General features: G+C 35.4%; 2 protein-coding genes across 2 annotated transcripts; both read left to right on the forward strand.

Moving 5' to 3' along the window:
- The first annotated feature begins 63 nt into the window (after nucleotides 1-63).
- LOC148158393 (uncharacterized) lies at nucleotides 64-4,764 on the forward strand. The gene is made up of 5 exons (XM_088007119.1): nucleotides 64-366; nucleotides 1,324-1,653; nucleotides 1,814-1,948; nucleotides 3,946-4,047; nucleotides 4,116-4,764. The coding sequence occupies exons 1-5, from the start codon at nucleotides 327-329 to the stop codon at nucleotides 4,166-4,168; spliced, it is 660 nt and encodes a 219-aa protein (XP_087863245.1). The 5' UTR covers nucleotides 64-326; the 3' UTR covers nucleotides 4,169-4,764.
- A 568-nt stretch (nucleotides 4,765-5,332) lies between these two features.
- On the forward strand, nucleotides 5,333-10,492 carry LOC148158394 (uncharacterized). The gene is made up of 5 exons (XM_088007121.1): nucleotides 5,333-5,410; nucleotides 6,189-6,506; nucleotides 8,168-8,269; nucleotides 9,619-9,656; nucleotides 9,747-10,492. The coding sequence occupies exons 1-5, from the start codon at nucleotides 5,371-5,373 to the stop codon at nucleotides 9,816-9,818; spliced, it is 570 nt and encodes a 189-aa protein (XP_087863247.1). The 5' UTR covers nucleotides 5,333-5,370; the 3' UTR covers nucleotides 9,819-10,492.
- The last annotated feature ends 6,040 nt before the right edge of the window (nucleotides 10,493-16,532 follow it).

The raw sequence follows: 16,532 nt of genomic DNA on the forward strand, positions 1-16,532 counted from the left end.
GTGATGTGATGTTTCTATGGTTACCAGGTCATGAATGTTTATCACTTATATGAAGTTGTGTGTTTGAAGATCAGTGCGATGTTTTCTGTCTTGAAGCTGCAGCTTTTTAAAATTTTTGCTCAGGAGAGTTTTAGTCTCTGATGGAAACATCCGTTTCTAATTAATGGACAAATCTGAACTGCAGAACAATTTGTGTTTTAAGAAATCCAGTCTTCTAACAACGGAGAGCGACCTCTGGTGTTCAGAGGAGGAACTGCATCCTGAAGTTCCTGGTTTATCAGTGAAGCAGAAAGAGAAGCAGAGTTAGAAACCATCAGCAGCTCAGGATGAAGGTCTGTCCCACTCTGCTCTGCCTCTTCTTCCTCAGTGAGTACATCATTTTATTTATATCAGTTTCTCTGCTTTCAGTCCTTCATCCTTTCAGATCCTCACAAAATTTTTAAATTGTTGAAAAGTTTGAAGCTGACTCTATTTCGTTGTAGTTTTCTCTGTTGCATCCTGTTGGTTTCAGTGGTAAAACATGTTGGTCAGTGATATATACAGCTGTTTAATGTCCTTTTAGTTTTGTTGAACAGTTTTAAACTGAACTTTGTTTAACTTTTCTCCCAGGTTCATCTGTTACTTTCTCTTAATTTTGTGAAGAAATAAGCCACTTTTGTAAAGCTTAGACTCTAAACTATAACATCTAAAGGAATGTAGTCATTTATCGTAACATAAAAATTAAAACTTATATCCCGTACAGGACAGAGTTTGTTGCTTTGGAAAACTGTTGGTTTTCTAGAAGTTATCTAGTCGGAGCAAACAGCTTCTTGTGTCACAATTTTCAATGTAAATAAAGAGGAATATAAAAGCAGAAGTAAAACGAGTGCAGCAACACTCAAACCTTTCTTAAAGACTCAAAGTAAGAACGACGATTGACTTCTTTTACCAAAGATTTAATTTAAAACCTTTTTTAAAGGAGTTTTTTTTTCTATAAAGGAATCAAAACATTGTTAATCCAGTTATTAACAGAATTTTGCTTAATTAATTTGAGACACCAGCTTAAATTTAAAGTTATTCAAAGACATACAAGTTACTTTATGACTACATTTCCACTGTATTATAATCTACAATCTGTTCAGTTAAATTTATAAAATAATTTAACTGAACAGATTTAGTTTGGCACACTGGCTTAAGCTAAAAGTTATAACACATCCAAGTTAATTTATGACTATATTGTCACTGTATTATAATCTACAATCTGTTCAGTTAAATTTATGAAAATATTTTCTTCTCAAGCTGCTCAGTCTTACAGTAACTACTGACTGTTTTTCTCCTCATCAGCTCTGCAGGATGGAGAAACTGTGGGAACCTACAGAGGAAAGGAAGGAGGAAGCATCACAGTTAGATGTGAATTTGATTACCCAGGAACCAAAAGGTTCGTCTGTAAGGAAACCTGTGAAGGAAGAAACATTCTCATTCAAACAACTAAAGACAGAGATCAGAGAGGACGATTCAGCATCAGATATGAGGAAAGAAATATTTTTAAATCTGATTTTCTGCATGTGAGCATCACAGATCTGAAAAAATCAGACTCAGGACAGTATCAGTGTCGCTCAGATACAACCTTTCATGGAACTTTATATGATCATTTTAATCTCTTTGTGACTGAAGGTGAGTTTTCTGGTTTAAACATTTAGCTCAGATTTTCAACAGATCAGCTTTTAAAATCAACATCTTCAAACTGTGACTAATGAAGACACAAATTGATCATAAAATGAGAAGGATGTAAATTTAACTTTAGTTGTGATTCTGTTTTATCTCACATCCTCAGATTCTTCAGAACCAAAATGGACTTCAAGACCTTTTATAGGATCAACTTTTCTACCTGCAGCTTCATCAACTCAGAGTTTCTCTCCTTCTCCATCTGAAACCATCAAACTCTCTGATAAACCAGCTGCAGCTTCAGGTTCATCATCTGTTCATGTTCGTAGATGTCGAAGTTCAAATTTATCGGTGAATCTCAAAGATGCTAGAGAAACTATTAAAAATAAAATGCTTAACATTCACCAGTCAATAAACAAACAAAATTACAGAAACTAATGTAACTAAAATTATTTCTGTTTTTTGTGGGGGATATGGGCTTGGACCAGAAAACCAGTTGACTCTTATATCATGAACTGTTGAGGTTTTATGGAGCAATATCTCATTATTGTCTTACATACGATAAAATTAATTGATGATTTAATATTCTGTCATGTATTGTGACCATTTTCAATGATCTTAGCAAAAGAATTAAACATTTTTTTAATTCCTGTGGAATTTATTGTAACAGCCTCTGTACTGTTACTGGTTTAGATAACCTGTGAAAAAAATCAATCTCCTTCACCTCCTTCCTGAACTACTATTGTTAGCTAAAGTGATGCGCTGTTCTGACCAAAAACAACCAATCAGAACCAGTAGGAGGGTCTTAGTGTTGTTAATCAACTTCATTCACTCACTGCTAAATGTGCTAATGGCAGAGAAACAACTTATCATTACAGGAAAACCGTTTATCTGCCGTCACTGGTAGCTATGCTAACTCAACTGAGCATTCACAGTTTGAATCTGCACAGCTCTGCGCTATGCTAGCTACAGCATAGCGCAGAGCAAGGGGATGAGCAGCACCACATGAGATTGTGATTGACAGCGCTAAAACCTGCCACCTCTGATTGGTTATGTCTAGATAGCACTGGGAGAAGGCAGAGGAAATATTTTTTTCACAAATTATGTGTCACATACTGTCACAACACAATGACAGTTCCAACAAATATGTAAAAAAATATATTTTTTTATAAAAGTTACATACTGCAGTTTTAATTTCACTTAGGAGAGGACGGGTCAGGAGGGACGTGGCAACATATATCTGTAATTTAAATGCAAGCCAAGGTAAAACTGTGTGGACTGGCTGCAGTCCAGACAGGAGGCTGTTTTTTTATTATCATTTTATAAAGATTGTTTAAATTTCTGTCAGCAACAAATATATTGTTTCTGTTGTGTAATTGTAAAAAGAGCAAAGACAGAGAGAAATCCTTATAGACTCCCTGGAATGATGCTAACTAGGTTGTCATTGGACAACCTAGTTCTCCAATAAGAACCTTTTGCTCACCTTTTTCATGGGACAGGGGTTAAAGGTTATGCTGGTATCGGGGTTACAGCTGCTGCTGACTGACTCACCTGTTAAGTGTGTTAAGAGGTACAGGAACAAGTTAAATCTATGAATATCTTGGTATTTCTTTTCCTTAATTCATTAAATGCTATGGAGGCAACAGTAGTCTGTAGCTAAGCAAACTCTGCTGAATGGTTGATTATCTCACAGTCTACTCACCTCTTGGTGAAAAACTGTGTTACAGATTCACACTCGTCTTTTTCTCTTTCTTATCTCTCCATTTTTTTGAAAACTTGACTTCATTATTTTCCTTAGCAGCATAGTAACTGCCACAGTCATTCTTGCTGCTGAAAACAGCTTAGCGTCAAGTTCGCCAAGCAGGAACGAACCATTTAACGCAGATATGGGGAGAGTTCGGTGTAAATATAGATGTGTGCTTTTTGGTCTGGGAGGGGTAACTTTTAATTTTTACTGCTATAAAAAACAAAAAAACAAAAACACAATAACAGTAATTGACAGGGCCCCAGTTTTTTTAAATTTCTGTTCACATTTATTTTTATTTTTTTGTGGAGGGCCCCCTGTCGGTCAAGGGCCCTTAGAAGTGTCATAACTTTCCCCCTCTATACTGCGCTGCTGAGCACAGATTAGACAGCATAAATGAACATTCATCTTCTCTCATCTCAGATGAATGCCGACATCTAAAGGTTGTATTTACAAACAGCAACAAAGATGAAGATCATCAGCTGTTGGATCAGAAGAGACATTTTCCACCTTGTCCTGATCAAACTAAGCTGTTCTCTTGTTTTCTCCCCCTGCAGGTCGGCAGCTTTATGTGATTCTGTCTCTGGTCATCAAGATCATCTTGTTATCAACACCTTTGGTGATTTTCTGCATCAAGAGGAGAGCCATGAGAAACACAGGTGAGAAAACGTAATGAGTTGTGTCTGTAAATCAGAAGTTTCATCTCTCTGATCTGAATGTTTTTCAGATTCTGCTGTGGAAACTGAGAACGCTGATAAAATATTTACAGTTTATTCCTGAACTAAACTCCCTGAAACAATCAGAGCTCAAAGTACAGATGAAGAAAAATAAAATAATAAAAAAATCAAGCATATTGCATAGTTTTGTACAGGACCCAGATGGTGAAATAAGTTCTGTTTCTTGGCTAAAATATGTTCCTCTATTCAGTGTTACCTAAGTTGTGTTGTAACAATTTTAATGTTTATTTTCAACATCTTTTAAGCATGTGAATGTGTTCATGTTCTGCATTTTTATTTTTGCCTGTGTTGTTTGATTTATTGTGCCTATGTGATACATGTTGGTTCTTTATGATGAAATTTCTCAGGTTTTTCTTTTTCTCTGTTTTGAAGATGCTTTTCAAGTTTTGCAATGAAGCAAATGCATCTTTTTGCTATTTTTCCAACTGTGGTCAAAGAAGTGGTCATGTATTTTAAGTGTTTACATCAATTTACTTTTGCGAGGTATTCTTAAGTGTATTGCTTTTACTGCTCTTTTTGAGAAAGTAATATTTTTTTCACATTTCCTATTTAATAAAGTATGTTTTCATTCTTACATGACTATATTTGGAAATCTTTCTATTTTATCTCTATATTACATAATAAAAACTGTTTATTTGCCGTTTTGGTATTATTTATTTCAGCACGACTTCACATGTTGGAATTAGACTTTGACAGATTTTAGGGACACATTGCACTTTAAATCAGACAAAAGAAAATAACCCAAATGGAATCATTTAAATTTTTATGAAAGAATGAAACCTGCAAAAATAAAAATTATATTTATTACTTGTAACACAAATCTAGATTGTGCATTTCTAAAATCTTTACCTAAATATTGCAGACAACCATGTTTTAAAACCTATATTTATAGTGATAAAGTGATAAATAGTCATCTGTTTCCATCTTGACCATCAGTTTGGATGTTTAGAGGCTCAGTTAACTAATTAATGTAATAATGTTCTAAAATATTAACATTTTAACCTAATTTAATGTTGGTTGAATATATAACTATTTTATTTAATTAAAACATTTAGTGTAGTCCTACATGAAAAGCAAACTGTTTCATCTGATCAGCAATAATCTTCAGAAACTTTAACTTTGTGGTAAAAGTTGGAGAATAGTGTCCTCTGGTGTTCAGAGGAGGAACTGCATTCTGAGGAGAAGTTCCTGGTTTATCAGTGAAGCAGGAAGAGAAGCAGAGTTAGAAACCATCAGCAGCTCAGGATGAAGGTCTGTCTCTCTCTGATCTGCCTCTTCTTCCTCAGTGAGTATATTATTTTATTCATATCAGTTTCAATCCTTCATCTTTTCAGTTTATTTTGAGGTTTTTCTACCTTGCTGAAAAATTTTAAGATGACTGTTTATCTTTTGTATTCTGTTGGTTTCTGTGGTAAAAGATGTTGATCTAATTTGCTTCATTCTAAAGTTAATTTAGTTATTATAAGTTCTTAAAATCACAAATGTATTTGCCAGTCACCCATTTTTTATTGCACAAATGCAGTTTCCTTTCTGTGTTCAACATCAGATTATTTCAGCACCAAAACAGAAAACTAACCAAGTAAACAAAATGCTCAGTCTTAACTTATAGAGGTCAGAATCTGTTGATTTGGACGTCTTGCAGTTTTTCTGAACTCTTAGATCAGTCAAAGAAACAGAGGAAGCATTTGGTTACTTCATTTTTAAAGAAGCTTAAGAGGAACATAAACAGAAACCACCAAGTGCAGCAAGACGCAAAGCTTCACCACAGACAAAGGTGAAGCTTTGATCTGCAGACCAGAGCTGGGCTCTTCAAAGATGAAAAATAAAGTAAACGACTATAACATGTTAAGTTTTTAGTTTTTCAACAAGGTTTGATTTGCTTCTCAGTTGGAGACTTAACCAGGTGGAACAAAGAAACCAGAAGGTTGTGAAGTTAAACTGATCCTTAGTAAATTATCCAAAATCATTGGAATCAAAGCTGATTTATTTCCACACCTTTAGTTAAGTTCGTAGCAGACATTTTCTCTTCAAGTTGGTGAATTTTACAGTAATTATCTTCTCAGTTGCTCTGCAGGATGGAGATGCTGGAAAAACGTATACAAGAATGGAAGGAGAAAACATCACAGTCGGATGTTTACTGCTTCCTGGAGGAAGCAAGAGGATCTTCTGTAAGGAAAACTGTGACGGAAAGAATATCCTGATTGAAACAACAGCAGACAGAGTTCAGAAAGGCAGATTCAGCATTGAGTATGAAAATAGAGGATATTTCTCATCTGTCATTCTGCATGTGAGCATCAACGAGCTGAAACAGTCTGACTCAGGACGGTACCGGTGTGGTTTGGACGGTCCGCATGAGAACTTTGAACTCGTTGTGACTGAAGGTGAGTATTCTCCTTAAAATGTTACTGCATGTCTCTGAAAGAAAAGTTAGCTCTGTAGCTGTGTTTCCATTACAAAAGTCCACAAATTTTTGATGAGGTTCTAGTAATGAAAAAAAAAAACACAATTTTGCAAATGTGGTGTTTTTCTTAAACAAGAAATTAAATTAAAATCACATGTGAATAAGTTTGTTCACAAAATAGGTCATTAAAAATCATGGCAGCAACTTTCATATCTTCTGCAGCACAGCAGCAGCAACATTAACACAAATGTTGAGTCCCTTCTTGGCAGAGTTTGGCAGCAACTAGCTACATTTAGTCAGTTTCACTTACCTGAGTAAATCTTTTGAAAACATTAACTTTTAGGAGTATTTTTACTACGCTGTACTTTTTACTTTTACTTGAGTAATTTTATTATGAAGTAACTCTTTTCTTATTTGAGTAAAACATCTGTATTTTCTACCCACTGAATGAAAATCAACCATGTTTAACCAAAAATTCACCAGACACAGACCTTCAGTTTTTATTACAGTGTCAGAGGTTTCATATTGAAAGAAACTGATTTGGAAAAATTTCTTTTGCTCGATTTTATTTTTTGCTACGTATATGAATTATTAACATTTTTGTCAATACTTTGGTCCATCTGATTATGAATTTATTTTGAATATTAAGTGATTGAAAATTTTATCAGTTACTCAGCAGACTTTTTACCAAATAAGTTTTTACTTTTACTTGAGGAAAAATATGTTGAGGTAGTGCTACCCGTCCTTGAATACAATTTTTGGATCACACATTCTGAGCATGTAGCCATGGTGGAGAGGAAAAACTCCCATGTTTGTTTTTTAACTTATTTTACTCCTGTAAGGAGTCCTGGTGGTCATCTTATATGCATAGATTATACATTGATTAAGTCAATAGATACACATAATAACTCTTTTTTTAAATAACTGAATTATCACCTTATTGTCTGCATATCTTTTAATTTGTACTGACTATTTCTAATGCTCTACATTCTGTCAAATTTCAATAAATGGCAGTTTTAGTTGGGCCTAAATTTCCAGCATAATTTAAAAAAACCAACTAAAACCAGAACAACTAATGAGCTAAGTGAATATAGCTGCCAACCGCAAATTGACACCAGTTTTACAAAAACGAATTTGTTTGTTCATTGTTTTACTGAAGTTCAAAATCATTTTTCAGCACGTTGAATATTTTAGATTACATCTCATCTATGATCGATCTGGTTTTAATCAGATGAAATTATTACAAAGTTCTTAGCAGTGAAAGATTGAAGTTAGAGTTGATTACCAGCGGTGAGTCATTATGCTTATTTTTTACAACGTTCTTCATGAAGAATGACATCACTTTTTGTTTCCTTTGCAACACCACATGTGCTATTATTTGCCCTTCATTGTCACTGTTATAAGTGTCACACTGAGCGCTTTATGTTGATATCCAATATATTGTACAAGCACAGCTTACACTGCAAAACAGAGCATTTATCTTGTTTCACCTCTGAGCCAAAGGGATGTGCAACACCAACATCTGATTACTGGGTTTGCAAATAGCAACAAAGATGAATATCATCAGCTTTTGGATCAGTTGCTCCACATTTTCCACTTTTTCCTGATAATCAGGCTGTTCTCTTGTTAAAACCCCTGAAGGTTTGCAGCTTTATCTGGTTTTGACTCTGGTTGCCAAGATCATCTTGTTATCAACACCTTTGGTGATTTTCAACTGGAAGAGGAGGACCATGAAAAGCAAAGGTGAGAAAACACAAAAACTGTTGTCCTCTCTTAATGAAAAAAAAACTACATTTATACCAAATCTCTTGTCAAACATGAAAACTTCTTTCTTGTTTTCTTCTTCTTCAGTGTTGGTCAGCCTTCTATGGCTCGCCAAAGGAGGCTATAACAAACAAAGTGCCCATCTAAAACTTAGATTAGCAATTAACAATTCAGCAACAACTTTACAGAAACAAGAAATTATTTATGAACATTTAAGTTATCTAATGTTTCAACGGAGTGTGTTGGGCAGCTGTGCCCAACGTGCTCAGTCTAACTCTCACAAGTGGAGCATCATAGCTTTGCTATGACATCTAAATATAAAAAAAAACTTGATTAGGAATTGATTTGGTTTATTTCAAATGTAATGGCAAAGAAAGAGGAAGAGAAAGGCAGAAATGTGCAGAAAAAGGTTGTCACTGCATCTTTCCTCGTTAAAAGTTATACAATAAAACGACAGGGTCGGTTTTCACCCTTTTCTGTTTGTGCAGCCGACCTCGCAGCTCTGACTCTCTATATATGGCTCTATATTTTTACAGCGAAATCAACTAAATCAAAGCAATATTAGACTACCACATATGAGCTTTTTTACAAGCTTTATAGGAGCGCATAGGTTGTTTTTGATGTCCATCATGATGGAGAGGGTCGAAGAAAGAGACGTTACATGCAAAGGGTCAATATGTATGTGTGTGTATCACCGATGAACCTGCACTCCATGCCCCTGCATGAATAGTGGAGATCCACCGAGGGAGGAAGCCCCAAGAACCACTGGAACTGGAATCAGTATCCCCACCCATCCAGAACCAAACCTCTAAATTCTGACCTCCAGTCCCAAACCCAGCATACAGACCAAGGAAGCAGCTGAATCCCAATGAGAAGAACCAACTGGGATCAAATCAGCTCAACTAGCAGAACATCTGCAACAAGAGCACACCAAACATCCAGTGTTGGTCCAACACTGGACCACAGCTACAATCAGTCAAACAAAACAACAAAACGCACCACCAAGGCAGCTAACAAGTCATACCAGACCCAAAAAGGAGGGCCAACCGAAATGCAAATCCACCGTTCGTCCAGCAGGACACAGCGAGAAGCACCAACCCCAGAAACACCACAACCAGGGACTGTCAGTCAAACAGGACAACCACGCTCTGGTATTAGACAATGTCCTGTAAATAATAGACAGTAATTTGGGATAGTTATGGTTAAGGAACTCTAATGCACATCAGCTTAATACTGGACAAGTTTTCCAGGACTTTTCTTAGTTTCTGGAAAGTATCTTAGTCTCTGTAAAAGAGAAGTTTCATCTCTCTGATCTGAATGTTTTTCAGATCCTGCTGTGGAAACAGAGTACGCTGCCGTCTCTCAGGTGAGTCTGAATATATATATATTTTTATTTTATAGAATTGTCTCAGTGATAAAACATTTCTTCGTCTTTTTCTTCTTTGTCTTCTTGCAGATCAACCCAGAGAGGAAGAAAATCAGACAGAACAAATCATCTGCTGATGAAATATTTTCAGTTTATTCCTGAACTAAACTCTGAGTTGAGGAATATTTGGACTCAACTTTTCATGACAAAAATAATCAAAAATCAAATGTAAAGGAAAGTTTTTATACTCTAAAGAGGAGCAAAAATATGGAACAGGTTTTGCCACTTGGCTAAAAACTGTCCTCAACTGAATGTGACAGAAAATGTTTGAAGGACCATTCTCTGGACTGTAAGCATTTTATGATAAACTTATTTTTCATGCATTAATTTTCTCGTAATTCAACGTACAAGATTCATATGCATGTATTTAATACTATTCATTTATAAACTGTTTTTTTTTTGCATATGATACATTTTGTATATGATACATATTGACATTATGTCATTGCTGTACTTTCTATATTATATTTTATTATTGTTTATTGTCATTATTTCAGTGGAGACTTCATTTCAGCTCTGAGCTTTCTGCTTCTCTCTCTACAAAGTGTTGAGGGTTGTTTGTGTATTTTACTGAGATAAATGGAAAAAAAAATAAATTAAACTAAAACTTTGGCAGGACTTAAACTTTAAGTTAATTAACAGAAACATTTCAGGTGACAGTATATTGTTCTTGAAACAAAATAGATTTTTTTATTGTTTTGCAATGGAACAAATCAGTCTTTATGTATGAATTTACAGGTATTTTAATATTTGATTAAACTTTACAGTCTTAAGAACTTCAGATGTAGTTTCTTCTAATGAGCCGTTATTCAAAGGCTCGGACAAAAACGTTCTCTGCACTAAAAGTAGTAATGCCCTCTGGTGTTCAGAGGAGGAACTGCATCCTGCAGAGAAGTTCCTGGTTTATCAGTGAAGCAGGAAGAGAAGCAGAGTTAGAAACCATCAGCAGCTCAGGATGAAGGTCTGTCTCTCTCTGCTCTGCCTCTTCTTCCTCAGTGAGTACATTATTTTATTTATATCAGTTTCTCTGCTCTCAGTCCTTCATCCTTTCAGTTCCTCACAGTTTCAAGTTGTTTGACAAATTTAATAACTTTGACTTTTGCTTTAGTTTCATGTCTTACTTTCTGTTGATTTGTGGTTAAATAAGCTGAAGATTTAAACTACAAAATCTAAACTGAATGTTTTCATGCAAAAACAGAAATATAGAAATGATAAAACAAAACTAACTCCTATGGAGCTCAGAATCATTTGCTTTGCTCTGGAGAACTGTAGATTCATCAGTGCAGAAGTAACTCCCTGAGTGCAGCAACATTCACACCCTCCTTAATGACTCAAAGCAGAGGAAGATATTTGATTTGTTTCACCAAAGTTTTAATTTACAATCTTTTTCAATGGAGATTTTTTTTTTATAAAGGCACCAAAACATTGTTAATCCAGTTATTTAGATAATTTTGCTTAATTAATTTGAGACACTGGCTTAAATTTAAAGTTATTCTAAGACATACAAGTTAATTTATAACTATATTTCCACTGTATTATAATCTTACAGTAACTACTGACTGTTTTTCTCCTCATCAGCTCTGCAGGATGGAGAAACTGTGGGAACCTACAGAGGAAAGGAAGGAGGAAGCATCACAGTTAGATGTGAATTTGACAACTCAGGAAAAAAGAGGTCCCTCTGCAAGGAAACCTGTGAAGGACAAAACATTCTCATTGAAACAACTGAAGACAGAGATCAGAGAGGAAAATTCAACATTAGATATGAAAGAAGATATACATTTTCTACTGATTTTCTGCATGTGAGCATCACAGATCTGAAACCATCAGACTCAGGGCGGTACCGGTGCCGCTCAGAAACATGGAAAGGAATTCAGTATAATCATTTTAATCTTACTGTGACTGAAGGTGAGTTTTCAAGTTTTCAACAAATCAACTTTAAAAGACCAACATTTTCAAACTGTGACTCATGAAGACAAATCAATCATAAAAATAAGAAGAAATTACATTTACCCTAAGATGTTGTGATTCTGTTTAATCCTCACATCTTAAGAAATTGTAGAACCAAAATGGGCTCCAAGACTTTTAATAAGATCATCTTTTCTCCCTGCAGTCCCCACAACAGCAGCACCAGCAGCAGCAGCAACAACTCAGAGTCAGAGTTTCTCTTCTTCTCCATCTGAAACCATCAAACTCTCTGGGAAACCAGCTGCTGCTTCATCATCTGTTCATGGTTGTTAGATTTTGATGAGATGATTTTGATCTGTTAAGTTCATCTTTGATAATCAGTGAGAGTCAGAGTTGCTAAAGGGAAATACTATCAGAAATAAAGTGATATTCATGTAAAAATTAAAGAAGCAAATGTAACTAAAACAATTTCTAATCCATTAAAACTTTATGTGAGGGTTTTTTGACTCGGAACCAGAACAACAGGTTTTTTAAAGGCCAAAGACAATTGAAGGCAAAGTCCCAATCTTTAAGAGACTGCAGTTCTCTTACTCAACAATGTGATGAAGAGTGGATGAAAACCCACAAACCATGAAAAAACCCCCAACAAAGATCAGAAAACTAATCATCTGATAACTGAATGCAGCTGAGTGACACAAACCAACTCTAGTTACAATCATTAGTTTTACAATAAAACTCTTTCTGTTTATCTGCAGGTAACTTATGTTCAGAAGAGTTTATTAGCATGTTGAATGTTTTATGAGACTCAGTATCAGTGTGACTGATATCTGGTTGTAATCAGTTGGCATTATTATGAAGTAATCAAGAGTGAAAGATTGGAGTTACCCATCAGTCGAGTCATATATGAAGATTATTATGATAATTTTTAACAGCTTTTCTAAAGAACAAAACTTATTTTTTATTTCCTGTGCAAAACCAAAATTCAGCTTTTATTTGACCAACTTGGTCTCTGTTGCAGGTTTCATGTTGAGCTCTTTATGCTGCAAACTTTAGATGTCCAATAAATTTTACAAGCACAGCTTACACTGCATAGCAGAGCATTTATGCTTTTTTCTCTGAGCAAGAGGGATGTGAAGGAATCATTTAAACAGTTATATATATTGTGTGCAAATGGTTCTTGGATCAAATGGGCCAAATTTCCACTTTATCCTGATCAACCCAAGCTGTTTCTCTTTAACTCCTCTGCAGGTCTGCTGCCTTACGTGGTTCTGGTTCTAGTCATCAGGTGAGTGAAGTGGTTCAGTGTAGTTTTTTTAACATGAGACAGTTGGCTAACATGAAGCCACACCTTCCAGCTAATGTTTCTGAGCAAGGCATTCAACTGTTTACCTGTAGATCAGATTATTGCAACTCCTTGTATTTTGATCAGAACTGTTGTTAATTTATAAATAATTGAATGGCTTTTAGGTCTGCTGTTGTCATAACAACCTTCCAGACATCTCCAGTCTTCTGGTTCTGGGGATGCAGAGCAGAACCAGACCCAGAACCAAACATGCAGAAGCAGCATTCAGCTTCTATGCACCACAAATCTGGAACTAACTTCCAGAAAACAGCCGAAACACAGACTGGATTTAAACCCACCTGTTTGGAGTTGCTTTTGAAGCATAATCAATGAAACGTTGACCAACATATTTGACGTTTATTGATAATTTTGATGATAGCACTCATTAAAATGTAATGTTTGTCTCAGGTTTCTTAATTGCAGTGTCTTTTATGACTTTGTATTTTTGTTTTTTATGATGAGAATAACTGAGCTTCCTTTCTGTTGAAATTTGCTTACAAATAAACTTTACTGAAATAAATAATTTTGACCTTGACCTAATGTTGTTCCTAAAGGAAGTAAAATCAACTTATAAACATGTTAATCATAAATTAAATCACTGACATTGTTTCTCATTTTGTTCATCATGTTGAATATTTACAGTTTTCAGAGCTGCTTACCATGACAGATAATTTTATACTTCTTAACGGCTAATTGAAGCGATTTTCTACAATCTACTCAGTTGATTGAAAATAAATTTGGCTATTTGACACCAATAAATCTTATGTACTACCACCTGAGGTCAACAAGTTATTTTAGTTTGATGGAGGTCATGATTTATCATATTTAATCAGACTCAGTCGGTCCTGTGTTAATCCACAGTACTCAGCCACGCCCTTAACTCCTCCCAAACTCCAGCAGACTGACTACTGACCAGCTCTCCATCTCACGGGTCCGAAAAGCCTCTAATTCTTGGGTATTACCGCAATTAAGAATGTAGAGAACTTTTGTTTAAGCTGGGAGCGAGAAAGATTCGTCTAAGCTCTAACTGCCTTCATCCAGACGTTATGCCCCGCTTCAGTTCATGAATCAGACATCGGAGTAGCCCCGCCGGTGTCCGAGCCCATAAACCACGTCTGTTCATGGCAGCTCTTTCCTTGTCATTAACGTGCACTTGTTATAACTTAGATAATTTTAGAGACTAGGATCAAGTCTCAGGGTCATTATTTATCTGAACTAAAGAACGTACGAAGCCACCCTAATTTACTAGGACCACAAACACTGGTTTTACGATAATCAGAAGAATTAATTTTGGTCGACTCAAATAATTTAACTGTCCACGGCAATAATTAGACTTTAGTAATTTTATTAGCAAGCTTTAGCAGGGGAGAAAAGACATACAGCAATTCAACAAAAGATTAAGAAATTAATACTTTTAAGAATTTTTAGAAATTACTCCTACTTCTAACCCTACACTGTGTCCTGATCTAAATAGAAACTTTGGGGAGGCAGTTTCACTCGAACCCAGATGCAGAGTTGACCTTTGGCAGCAGAGAACCACAACGTCCATGGATGGAGTCCTGTCTTTGTCTTGGCAGAATCCTTTTAGAATAGATCCAAAGTTGAACTGGTGAGAATCCTCAACGAACTCAGTTCTTTATCCATATAAGATCTTTGTCTATTCCCCATGTCCGCTGCAGCATCGTTGGAATCTTTTGGGTTGAGTGTGGGGCCGCAGTCGAATCAGAATCCCGGGTTGTGGGTAAACGGATCTTGTTCCTTTCTTGTGCAGTGAGTAGTCGTCCCCGGGTGTCATCACGCAGCCCTCCATTGATTCTGCATCTCCATGTGTGCTCGACTCGAACGCTGCGGAACAAAGAACCCCGATCCTTCTGTCTGGTGTCTTTTTATTTCTTGTCAGCAGCCACACAACTTTCCTCACGTACGTTTTTCCTTGATGTCAACTGTCTTTTGGTTGGCCTCAACCTTCAGACGATCTTGTCTTTTCCTTGGAACTGAATTTTCTGAGGTTCTCTGTTTGCCTTCTGCACCTGTTTCTTTCATGCATCTCAAAAATCTCACTTCCAGTTTCTTCTGTACTGACTGCTTGGACAGATGATCTCATATCCATCACCATCTTGGAGACATGATGTCCGCCTTGGTCACCTCTGCTCTCCTTTCGGTTCCTCCTCTTTTCCCCTGACCTATAACCTACCATCTACCTCCAACACAACATCAGTGACCTTTAGTTACAGTTACACATTTTACCACATTTCAAGTTCAATGTCAAAATCACATTTATAACATTTATTTTCTCTGATTTAGCATTCATTTGTAATTTTATAATAACCATTATGTGTTAGTTACTCTTATTATAATCATGATGTGAGTTATTACAGACATTTCTGGAAATCTAATTATTTGATACCATGTTAAAGTTACTTGTTTCACCTGTAAGTATTTCCACAAGTGTAAGAGTGAGTGTAGATATTCTTATAATCAAACCAACATCGACCACTGGTTAAACCAATATTAATTATTGGTTTTATCATAAGTTATCATTATTTTAAGTATTTTACTCTGGGTTTTATCCAATTACTCAAAATGTTTAGATTTCATTCTTTAAACCTTTAATGCTTAAAATGAGCAATCTGAACTATTTTTATTCACTGCAGGCTGGAAACGTCCTCTGTCTTCAGGAAACCTGCTCTTCATGTTCCATGACTCTCTTTCTGTCTGATTATGATTTTTTATGATTAAATAGAAAAAAGTAGAATTAAAGCAAAGTTTGCAGGACACAATAACAACACACACAACCAGATTAATTTTATTACCGTCTGACTCTACTGTTGGGTCTTGATGTCACCTGTGTATTTAGTTTTAAAGATAACTTTATTTATTGTTATTATTAAACTAAAATCTCCAGCATGGGGAAGTGGGCTGAGCTCGACTTTTCTCGACACCTGTCATCAGAAATATCTCTGTGACTGAGTGTAATAAAATATATTCCAGCATTTTTTGCTTGAAGCAAGAAGTTGGAAAGTAGCTAAGTAGCTTTCTAATCAAAATCCCAAGTTTTACAACTAGTGTAAAATGATCTATCTAAATAATTATATATTTCTATTCCTATAGGATTTCTATTTGTTCATCAATATATTGCTTCATTGAAAAAATGTGTTAATTTTCACAATTCTTAAAGCATTTGAGTGTTTATGACCATTTCTGAATATAAATCTCTTTATTGATCTTTGGCTGAAGTTTGTGTTGAAACAGATACTTTCTTAGAAACTGGACTTTTAATTTGTGTCTGTACTGATCAGCATGGCTGTAAAGTTCCTTTTCTTGCAGCTACATATGTTTGAGTCAGATCAATTCAGAGCAGCTTAAACCAAGAGATACAAGAAAATGTGTCACCTTAATTCACAAAATATCTAAACACAAAGAGAAATAAACTAACATGTTAAAATACAGAAAGTTAGAAATGGTTTGCATAGAAGCAAATAACGGAAGCAGTTTAGGCCAAGATGGTAACAGATAGAGATAGAGGAACAAATTGCTAATGTTATGAGACTATGTAAATGCCCTTAAAA

Source organism: Poecilia mexicana, unplaced genomic scaffold (genome assembly GCF_051168715.1).
Source record: "Poecilia mexicana isolate PSO_F unplaced genomic scaffold, ASM5116871v1 scaffold_7, whole genome shotgun sequence".
Taxonomy (NCBI): Eukaryota; Metazoa; Chordata; class Actinopteri; order Cyprinodontiformes; family Poeciliidae; genus Poecilia; species Poecilia mexicana.

Coding starts and splice junctions, on each gene's coding strand:
- LOC148158394 (XM_088007121.1), top strand. CDS start 5,371: ATGAAGGTCTGTCTCTCTCTGATCTGCCTCTTCTTCCTCA. Junction 6,507..8,167: donor TGAACTCGTTGTGACTGAAG/GTGAGTATTCTC, acceptor AAACCCCTGAAG/GTTTGCAGCTTTATCTGGTT. Junction 9,657..9,746: donor AGTACGCTGCCGTCTCTCAG/GTGAGTCTGAAT, acceptor GTCTTCTTGCAG/ATCAACCCAGAGAGGAAGAA.
- LOC148158393 (XM_088007119.1), top strand. CDS start 327: ATGAAGGTCTGTCCCACTCTGCTCTGCCTCTTCTTCCTCA. Junction 367..1,323: donor GCTCTGCCTCTTCTTCCTCA/GTGAGTACATCA, acceptor TCTCCTCATCAG/CTCTGCAGGATGGAGAAACT. Junction 4,048..4,115: donor GAGAGCCATGAGAAACACAG/GTGAGAAAACGT, acceptor AATGTTTTTCAG/ATTCTGCTGTGGAAACTGAG.